Source organism: Telmatherina bonti (assembly GCF_933228915.1).
Source record: "Telmatherina bonti genome assembly, chromosome: 7".
Classification (NCBI taxonomy): Eukaryota; Metazoa; Chordata; class Actinopteri; order Atheriniformes; family Telmatherinidae; genus Telmatherina; species Telmatherina bonti.
The window spans coordinates 36,464,898-36,476,198 of NC_136625.1; the positions used below are offsets into that span (position 1 = coordinate 36,464,898).

Consider the following 11,301-nt stretch of genomic DNA (forward strand, 5'->3'; position numbering starts at 1 on the left):
CGCAGCAACAAAAAGAAGGTTAAGCTGAAACTTTCTTCTATGTAACGTCCACAAACTGTGAAGAACTGGAAGCATGATGGTTTCCATTCAATAGTACCAAAATATAGACCCCTCCAGAGCGTACACACTGTGTGTGTGAATCAGAGTCCAACATGGTCGATATCAGTGGAAAAGATGTAGTCTTACATTCCTGTAGGTGAAATTGGTGTTAACCGTAGTTTTCTCTCTCTCAGAGTAATCTTTGCTTTGGGAATCTCCATGACGTTCATCAACATCCCAGTGGAGTGGTTCTCTGTTGGCTTCAACTGGACCTGGATGCTGCTTTTTGGGGACATCAGACAGGGCATCTTTTACTCCATGCTGCTCTCCTTCTGGATCATCTTCTGTGGGGAACATCTCATGGTACTGTATAAAGTTTCATTTAAAGATGATTCATAAATCCATAATTTTAGTTCAGGTTTGTGGGAAGCTGGAGCCTATCCCAGCAATCATCAGGCGAGAACCAGGGTACACCCTGGACGGGCTGCCAGTCCATGACAGCATTTAAAGATCCGTTCTGTTGAAATTCAAGTTATGTCTCTTTGTTCAACAACTTGAACTGTTGCCTCACAAACTACGTTAGAAGCATCTGAAATCAGCACTACCAGTTTTCTAGATTGACTCTGACAGTTGCAGACGTGGTTTGTCCAGCATTATCACTTACGGTGTGTTCAGACCAAACGCGTTTTGAGCGTCGAAAATGCTCAAAACGCTGAATGCTCAACGCTGGTCACTAAACTGCCACTTTTGTGTCCGACGCCCAAAACGCTCCCAACGCTCCAACCGCTCCAACCGCTTCTGCCGCTTGTGTGTCTTGAGCGAGCGGCAAACGCGGCGGAAAAGAGAGGAGGCGGTGCTTTCCTTCCGGTCAGTTTGAATGATGGCGGATTCAGTAGACAGATGACATGGTTTTATTTGATAAATAAAGCTAGAGGACGTTGTCTTAGGGCGGTGATAGTCAGTGTTTAATGCAACAAGAGCCGCATTCAGCAGAGAGCCGCCGCCGCCGCCCCCAGACAAAGCGTTGCTAGGCAACGTATCCTGCTACGTTGCCAAATCAGTAACATTCAGTTTTTTAGCAAGGAATGGTTATCCTAAATAACACGGAGTAATCGCATCTCAGCCCCGTGTCTGGATTCACCACAGGAATCCTCCAGGAGCTGTGAGCTGATTGGTTGACGCCCCGCATCGAGCGGCCAAAGTTCAGCTTTGTCCATCTCTGGCTTTTGACGCGCATTCCGCGCGGAACTCGCGTCGAGCTTAAAAACTTCTTAAATTTTCGGTTCCGTTTGGAACGCCGACACCGACGCCCAAAACGACTTTTTTTTAGACTTTACATGGAAACCTGCCGCTCTTGACGCTCAAAACGTCTTTGGTCTGCACACACCGTTAGTTGCTGGAAGTCTTGTCAAACTCCTTTAGAGAGTCCCTGCAGCTCTCAATTCTCTCTTTTTACCGTGGTTGTGTGGATGCATGTCTCAGATATGTCCAGTTCTGGTTCAGATCTGCAGGATTTACATGTTCCTCTGATCATTAACAGGTTTATGCAGAACTTGAGAAGTTGTTGGGGAGATCCATCTAATATGATACAAGTATGTTGGAACAAGGGATGTCATGAGTATCGATCTTCTTGGTATGAATATTAAATGTGTAAATTCACATAAACGCTATTTATACGGGCCTTAAGGTTTTATTCATTTCTGTTTCTTGATGCCAACATAACTAAATATAGAAGCAAAGTAAAGTCCTTTCTGCTTTGCAAATAATTAATTTATCCCACATATTTACTCAGCTCTTCAGGGAGCACTTCTACACTTGGTTTAACTCTTCTATTCATCGTACATTCGACGTTGGCCATGTGTTCATTGGAAAGATTTATCCAACTCTTTGCGACAAGCACTGAATAACCTGCGGCCAAAGACGACTATTGTCAACTGATCACCACCTGGTGGTGAGTTGGCTCAGATGGTGGGGGAAGAAGCTGGTCAGATCTGGGAGGCCCAAACGTGTTGTGACGGTCTGCTGGGAACAGTCTCCTGTCAGAACGAGCATCAACTCCCACCTCTAGCAGAGCTTCAACCATGTCCCGAGTGAGGCATTGAGTCCAAGTGGGTTGTGTTCCCTGCCTCTATTAAGACTTGTGGTCGTAAGGTCGTTGGTGCCTGTTGTGGCGCTAATCCCAGAACTCGGTGGTGTGGAATGCTGTCAAGCTGAAGAATAAGTCATATTTTTGGTCTGTGGGACTCTGGAGGCAGCTGATAGGTTTCAGCATGCCAAGCGGGATGCAGCTTCAGCGGTCGCCGAGGCAAAAACTCGTGCATGGAAGGTGTTCGGCGAGGCCATGGAGAACGACTTTTGGACGGCTTCAAGGAGATTCTGGTCCACCATCCGATGACTCAGGAGGGGGAAGCAGTACAACACTGTGTATAGTGGGGATGGGGAGCTGCTGACCTGGACTCGGGGCGTTGTGATCGGTGGAGGAAGTAGCTCAAAGACCTCCTCAATTGGGGATATTGAGGATATTATTGACGAGGACCAGTGTGGTTTTTGTCCTGGTTGTGGAACGCTGGACCAGCTCTGTACCCTCTTTGGGGTCCTGGATGGGGGGATGGTAGTTTGCCCAACCAGTCTGCATGTGTGGTTAAATGTAAAGCCTATGTGGAAGTGCCAAAAACTGCAGTTCCCCCCTCCGCCACTTGGGGCGACAAAACTGAGCAATTCCCCATACACTTCCATGCATAGACTGTACATAAAAGATGGGCGGAGCCTCCGTGATGTCACCCCTAGGTTTCTGAAGAGCTGAATTGAAGCTCGGTGGGCGGTTCCTACCATCGCCATCTTGGCAGGGGCATGCCTGTCGTCTCGCCTGGAAAATGCAAATATGGGCAAAGAGGTGGAGCTGAGAGGGGGGCTGTGAGCGTCATGGCGGATGATTGACATCAAGCGAACTCCGAGCTGCCTGTAGCTAAGAGCTAACCGAGCTAACCTGGAGATAACAGGAGCTAACCAGCTAATGGAGGTAAGCGGCTAAAGCTAAGTCACGTTGTTAACCGGCTAAAAACCGCGGTTGTTCTACGTTCTTCTGACTTGAAGCAGGAGATTGGGTACTTGTCAATCAAAAGGACACGCCCCCTAAATATGCCGAACTTCGAGATGAAATTACTTTTAAACGGGCAAGTTAGGAAAAAATTCATTCCCCCCACAGTTGTCATGAAGGTAAACCTGACCTGTTAAACTGAAAATGGGTTTTTGTACCAGGCTGTAAACATGTTTATTTCTGATGTGAAGTTGGTCTTTTTAACATGGGATTGTACATGAGAACCACCCAATGAGCTTCATTTCAGCTTTTCAGAAATCTACAGGTGACGTCATGGTGGCTCCGTCCTTCCTTTTAAAATTCTATGATTCAGTGATATTTAATGTCCCCACAGACCACCGCCTGCTCTAAACTCTGCAATGCCCTCTACTGGACAGATCGTCCAGCAACCATACCAACATAAAAGATGCACAGGAGCATGTGTGCGGTGATGTTAGACATGGACGTACCGATTTATGAGGTTAAATGGACCAACAAAAGTTTGAAAAAGTCATTTTCTGAATGGAAACTTCTTTCTTCTGTGGCTCCACCAGAACATTTTGTCTGCTCAAACGGAGCCCTTCTGTGTTTGTGAATATTCTAGTTATTATGCAGTAATATTAATGTGTGGGGATGACTTTCTAGGGTCTTTTGTAATCAACATAGGGAACATTAAACCTGATCCTTTGGATGTCATGCAGTCCTGCCTGCCAACTGTGAGCTCACTCGCGGCCTTGTAGATCCAAACAGTGTTTCTAAACTTGGCAGCTTCACTGCAAGACTCTTTTTATTGTGTTGAGCTGAAAGATTACCCAAGTTTCAGATGAAACAAGAGCAGTTGTTTGTTTAAAGGTATGCGAATGAAGCTCTACATCTTTTCAAATTTTACCCAGCCTGACTTCGTATAACAAAATGTAGTTTGCTACTAACTGGACCCACAAACTGCCTGGATATGTAGGCTCAGTCTGGATCCTTGAAATCTCCTTGTAGGTTGGATAGTTTGCTTTAAGATGGGGTGTGTTCAATATACTCATTTGTATAAGGTCTTCATCCTTATGAAATAAAATAGGACATTAAATGTAGCTGATTATAAGGAGCAGGATGTATTTATTGGCAAACAGGCTTTGCATCTGAATTTCTACCAGTTTGTCAGTTGTGAGCCTTACATTCAGGGTATTTGGCCTGTCCTTTTGAGTTGTGGTTGTTGCTTTTGTACAGCAGACACAGAAATCTAACATCTGTTTTGACCTAGTTTCTGATTCACACTCTTGGAGACCAGACACAACATCTTGGTGCAGTTTATTCTGCATCAGTGTAATTTAGAGACAAGAATAGACTAAATGTGAACTTTATCACTCACTTTGGTAAAAACTTGAACTTGGGTACTTTTGTTGGATACTTTTGTGGACAAATGGTTTGGCCAGTCTCATGTGGTTGCCATTTTTATCCAGGTAATAGAGTTCTTTGACAAACTGGTTCTGGGCAGAGGGAATCTTTTATGAACGTTGCTTTCATCTGATAAATAAATTACAGGTCGTTCTTATCCGACATCTGTCATTTGGCCTGGATTGGGACCATCATTACTTCCTCTTTTTTTCTGCACCAAGCTGTGGCGCAGGAGACTTGATAAGCTTCATGTCTGCCTCGACAGGATGATTATCACTCCTATGCACAGCTAGCTGCCAGGCTTTGCTTTGCATGGCTTTTGCCCATTTTGCCATCGTGAGGATTTAATTTGTTTACAAGCTTCGGTCAAAGCATGAAACTGTCTTTATGGTGATGTTGCATCTACATTAAAACGCAGTGTGTTAGTTATGTCAGCAATGCAGGTGTATGTACTGGAGAGGCTAAATACTAGCCTACTGGATTATATACTCGCTCTTGGGGTTGTCACGTCACTAAACTTTCAAACTCTATGCCATTGCTTAGGATGGTGCTTCATACAACTTTTTTTAAAATTTATCAGAGTCAAAACTCCACAGAAATAACATGACAACCATATGATGAAAAATACGAATAGAAATATAATATTGTAGAATAAATATATCATGTTAAAGCTCTGTTAACTCGTGCAGATGGTTTTAAATGGCTCACTGTTCTCAGTGTTAACATCAGTGTCCTTTTCTTCACTATACTTGAGAACAGATCCATAAATGGAACACGGGTGGAAAGTGTAAAAACACACGCAAGAATTATTGAAACGAGTAAAACTACGTAAGATAATGAGTTTAAATCCATGTATGGGCGTAGTTTGTGTGTTGTGGGCATGGTTTCTATGCCTGCAAGGCGAAGTTCTGCCCTTTGTGCATCTAGAGGGAGGGGGCGGTGAGGTTTTCATTTTTTGGTGACGTAGAGGAGCACCAAGTTACATCTACATCACAAAAAAACAAAAACCTGGCTTTATCCTGTCGACTACCCTGTTTTCAGTCATTCTTTACACAAAAAGTCCTTTTTTTAAAATTTTTTTTATTTTTTAAAAATACAAATTTTAACAACAGCATCAGCATTTTTAACCTGAATTATGTAATACTAAGATTGTTTACTGCCCAACAAACACATGTTGCACAAGCCCTTTAAACACTTTACCTGTCTGAATTTACCATCCAACTGAGGAGGTTCAATCCAGCGAGTCACCAGCCAAGCTTAGCTAGCTGTTAGCCTCTCAAATGCTAACGTACATCTCAGACAATGGACGATCCACGAGGTGCTTTTCTAAAACGTTTTTGTTTCATCGTTGAACAAAGCGTTTACTGGCATCATGGTGGATGTAGCCTCATGGTGTGAGTATGTCGCCACCAACTTGTGCTTAGTAGTCCTACTTAAAGCTCTTTTGCTGGACCAACGGCTGCTTGTGTCTGAGGATCCTCTCGGCTCACTGCCTAAGATTTCCACACTCTTGTTTGCAGCTCCTGACGTTTCATCAGCCAGCTGTACTGCATGTGAAGCGATGCTTCAGACATGGACAGAAAACGATCATTTACCACCTGCAGCCTGTCTGCATTAGCTATATACTGCACAGATGTAGTCATCTTGTTAGTTTACTCTCAATTATTTATAAAGAGCATCCGCTTCACTGTAATACTCCTGTGGGCACTTAAGTTATCAGGGTTAGTAGCTCTAGTGTTGTCACTGGTAAAAAAAAAAAAAAGCTGAAATATTCCCCCTTTTTATAATAAGAGCTGCATAAACCTGTGTAGATCAGCTGACGCAGGGATTAGAAAATCCGAGGTCTGGGAACCGTAGATGTATTATGTGTACTTTGTACTTTATTAAAGTCTATTTTGTTTCATTATATCGGTCTTTCAGGATCAAACGGAGAGGAACCGGTTTTCAGTCTACTGGAAGCAGGTTGGACCCATTGTCTTCGGCTCCTTCTGCCTCTTCATCTTTGACATGTGTGAGAGGTGGGAAATGTTTTTTCTTTATTTTGTTGCCTGTGTTTCTGTCATGTGTTCGTAGTTTACACTACCTGGCTAAAAGTGATTAGCTTTGATTGTGCTGCACATTAGCAGTGAGTACGGTAACATGATGTTTTTTAATTCAGAATTAAATAATTTGGAATTAACGTATTCTCCTACGAGTTTACTCAAAATAATTATTCCAAATGAAGGTTTACATGAAACACGTCCTCACTTAATTCCTCTTTAGAGCGGCGGGTTGGGAAGGGTTCTGATTGGACAGAGGGTGACGTGACGTATGACGTATACTGGAAATAAACAAAGTTGGCTCCCTGCTTCTCGTCTTTTCAGTTGTAACTTGTAAAAACTACATAATAAGTACCAGTTTCACTGATATTTTCATTATAAATGTGAAGTAGCAGCTCAACACGAGCATACTACTTCACTTTCTGCAGCAACTGAGAAGGAGAAGAAAGATAGACCACCGAACACGGGATGTAAAACAACGCGCGTCATCGGGACAGGACGAGGTAACGAGCATGCTCAGAACGACCGGAATTAACTTGGAGCGGAATGAAGGTTTACATGACAGAGGAATTAAATAGTTCGGAATTAAAATGCGAATAAAGCAGCCTCTTGGGGGAGTTAAGTTTATTTCTGAATAGAAATTTGTGTTTACATGCTCATTTTTTACCAGTTTAAAGCGGAATTAACTTTTATTTGGAATTAAAGAGGAATTAAAACTCCCATGTAAACGTACGGATTGTTTAAAAACATTAATCTCTGTCTAGTGTTGCGTTAACATTTGGCTAAATCCCGTCCTCATGTTGGAAGAGTTGAACCTCTTTATCAAGTCCAGTCTGGTGCATCCAAAGATTCATGATGCGTTTAAAGACTGAACTCTCACCAATCCATGTATGAAAGTCACGTCATGTTCCCAGAACTACTATTTCACAATGTACAGCTGATGAATCCTTGTTCTCTGCACCTGGGACAGCCTTGTGTATGGACGGAATGGCAACATCACAGAGATGTTAATGGATTTTTTTCATGGTTACACAAGTTAAGCAATAGCACAATAACTTTTTTACATTTTTAACATGTTATAATTGTTGTTTTGCTTAAAGCGACCCAAATCCTTACATTGCTCACAAGTACACGATTGGCTTCTCCACGTAGAGGCTACCAGCGGTAGCGCATGTGGAGGGACTGGCGTGAAGGTGGAAGGAAAAAACCACCAGAGAATGTGTGTTTACTCTCCTGCCATCTACAGGGAGCTTGAGACGAAACCAGCAGACCAGGGATCGCTGGTGTCCTGCAGGTTTTTCTCTGCTATATGAGGCTCATTTTTATCACTTCATGTTTGTGTTTCTCTCACCAGAGGTGTCCAGCTAACAAATCCGTTCTACAGCATCTGGGCTTCTGAAGTTGGAACCGAGCTGGTTGTATCCTTTTCAAGCCATTTGTAGCAGCAGATGGGTGGGGCTTCAGGGATTCATTTCTCCAAAGTGTGCCAGCTGCCAGGTGTGGCTGTTTTTCTTGCCTCCAACATGAATCAGAAGTTAGACTAGACTAGACTAATAAGGTGAGAGATAATTGAGCGGTGCCATCTGCCAAGCATCGCTCAGGGTTTGTAAGCACCTACTTTTGCCCCGCTTGTTGACCTGGCGACACCCACCACCGCCACTGTTGGCAGTTTTCTAGATGCTTGGAGTGCAGATTTTAAAACCCTGATGAAAATATTTCATCCTGCTGTCTCGCACTGCAGATGATTCACTGACCGACCACTTCATCAGGTTCACCGTGCTAGAAGCAGGTCGGATCCCTTTTACCTCCAGAACAGCATGACTTCTTTGAGCCAAGGTTCTGGAAACATTCCTCAGAATGTTTTGCTCCATGTTGACATGAAGCATCACACAGCTGCTGCACATCACCATGAATCTCCCGTTCCACCTCATCACCATGAGAATCTCCCATTCCACCTCATCATGATGAGAATCTCCCGTTCCACCTCATCACGATGAGAATCTCCCGTTCCACCACATCACCATGAGAATCTCCCGTTCCACCTCATCATGATGAGAATCTCCCCTTCCACCTCATCACGATGAGAATCTCCCGTTCCACCTCATCACGATGAGAATCTCCCGTTCCACCTCATCACCATGAGAATCTCCCGTTCCACCTCATCACCATGAGAATCTCCCGTTCCACCTCATCATGATGAGAATCTCCCGTTCCACCTCATCATGATGAGAATCTCCCGTTCCACCTCATCACCATGAGAATCTCCCGTTCCACCTCATCATGATGAAAATCTCCCGTTCCACCACATCATGATGAGAATCTCCCGTTCCACCACATCACCATGAGAATCTCCCGTTCCACCACATCATGATGAGCATCTCCCGTTCCACCTCATCACCATGAGAATCTCCCGTTCCACCTCATCACCATGAGAATCTCCCGTTCCACCTCATCACCATGAGAATCTCCCGTTCCACCTCATCATGATGAGAATCTCCCGTTCCACCACATCACCATGAGAATCTCCCGTTCCACCTCATCACCATGAGAATCTCCCGTTCCACCACATCATGATGAGAATCTCCCTTTTCCACCTCATCACGATGGGAATCTCCCGTTCCACCTCATCACCATGAGAATCTCCCGTTCCACCTCATCATGATGAGAATCTCCCGTTCCACCACATCATGATGAGAATCTCCCGTTCCACCACATCACCATGAGAATCTCCCGTTCCACCACATCACCATGAGAATCTCCCGTTCCACCACATCATGATGAGAATCTCCCTTTTCCACCTCATCACCATGAGAATCTCCCGTTCCACCACATCACCATGAGAATCTCCCGTTCCACCTCATCACCATGAGAATCTCCCGTTCCACCACATCATGATGAGAATCTCCCGTTCCACCTCATCACCATGAGAATCTCCCGTTCCACCACATCACCATGAGAATCTCCCGTTCCACCACATCACCATGAGAATCTCCCGTTCCACCTCATCATGATGAGAATCTGCCGTTCCACCTCATCATGATGAGAATCTCCCGTTCCACCTCATCATGATGAGAATCTCCCGTTCCACCACATCCCAAAGCTGCTCTGCTGGATGTAGATCTGGTGACCGTGGAGCCATTGGAGGACAGTGAACTCATCGTCATGGTGGAGATGATGTGAGCTTTGTGACATGGTGCATCATCCTGCTGGAAGTTTCCATCAGAAGATGCTCCACTGTGCTCAGAAAGAGATGGACATGGTCAGCAGCAGGACTCTGGTAGGCTGTGGAGGTTAAATAATAACACGTTGCTACTCAGGGAACCAAAGTGGGACAAGAAACCCCCCCACCATTCCACCAGCAGCAGCCTGAAGCGTTGACCCTGACTCAGGATGGATCCATGTTGTCATGATGTTTCCAGCAGATTCTGATCCTACCATGTGAATGTGGAGCTGAACTGGAGACTCATCAGACCAGCAACGTTTCTCCATCTTCTATTGTCCAGTTCTGGTGAGTCTGTGTGAATCGTAGCCTCAGTTTCCTGTTCTTACTGACAGGAGGGAACCCGGTGTGGTCTTCTGCTGCTGGAGAACATCTGCTTCCAGGCTGGACGTGTTGTGTGTTCAGAGATGATGTTCTGCAGATCTTGGTGGGAACCAGTGCTTACTGGACTTCCTGTTGTCGTTCTGTCATCTCAACCAGTCTGTCCAGTCTCCTCTGACACCAACCAGACGTTCTGGTCCAGACAGCTACTGCTCGCTGGATATTCCCTCTCCTTTAGACCTTTTCTGGAAACTCTGGAGATGTTTTTGTGTGAATCCCAGTCACTCAGACCAACATGCTGCGTTCAGAGTCCCTTAAATCTCCTTTCGTCCTCATTGTGATGCTCAGTTTGACCTTCAGCACGCCATCGTCACCGTGTCTACGTGACTAGATGTATGGAGTTGCTGCCATGTGATTGGCTGGTTGGATATGTATGTTAACAAGCAGCTGATGAGGTGAGCTGACTAAGTGAACTACAGAAACATGGAAAAGATGAGGCAGATATTAGAAAATCTGACTATTAAAATGTGTAAGTTCTTCATCTGGACTCTGTCTTCCTATTGGCTCGTTGGTTCCTTGACTACTGTGTCTTCAGATGGCTTTCATCATTGTAGCAGGAATCTGTGCCTGCCTCTACTTCCTGTTCCTCTGCTTCATGGTTTTCCAAGTGTTCCGCAACATCAGCGGCAAGAGGACGTCCCTGCCCGCCATGTCCAAGGCCAGGCGTCTTCACTATGAGGTCAGTGTGTCTTCACACCACTGTTTGACTTTTTTTTTTTTTCCTTTTCTTTAGAAGCAGACACAATTTTCACAAGTTCCTGATGAAACGTGACATGATTTAATGAAATAAAAACAAACACCGCTGCAGATTTTCACGCTTTATATTTCCTTCCCTTTAAGGTTCTGCCTCTTTTAAAATCTCTCTAAGCCTCGCAGCATGTTGTTGTGTGAGTTAGACGCTAGGCAGGCCTGGACGCTCCGGCCTCTGTTGGAAAAGAACTTGAATATATATATATATATATATATATTTATATATATATCCCAGCAGTATGTCTTTAATAAAGTCTCCTTTTGTACCTTTCAGGGTCTGATTTTCAGGTTTAAATTCCTCATGCTGGTCACTCTGGCATGTGCTGCTCTCACCGTCATCTTCTTCATCATCAGCCAGGTGAGTCTCCTCATCTGGACCACCTGCTGTGTTTTACTGATGAGCTTTCAGC

The 11,301-nt window shown here is 44.6% G+C and overlaps 1 protein-coding gene across 1 annotated transcript in view; it reads left to right on the top strand.

Annotated features, from left to right (window-relative positions):
- LOC306758980 (protein wntless homolog) overlaps positions 1–11,301 on the top strand; it is a 38,863-nt gene that overhangs the window by 25,206 nt on the left and 2,356 nt on the right. Inside the window, exons 6-10 of the mRNA XM_079244446.1 lie at positions 234–402; positions 6,422–6,519; positions 7,895–7,958; positions 10,677–10,820; positions 11,166–11,249. Coding sequence (XP_079100572.1) covers positions 234–402; positions 6,422–6,519; positions 7,895–7,958; positions 10,677–10,820; positions 11,166–11,249 — 559 coding nt within the window. The remainder of the gene's footprint in view (positions 1–233; positions 403–6,421; positions 6,520–7,894; positions 7,959–10,676; positions 10,821–11,165; positions 11,250–11,301) is intronic.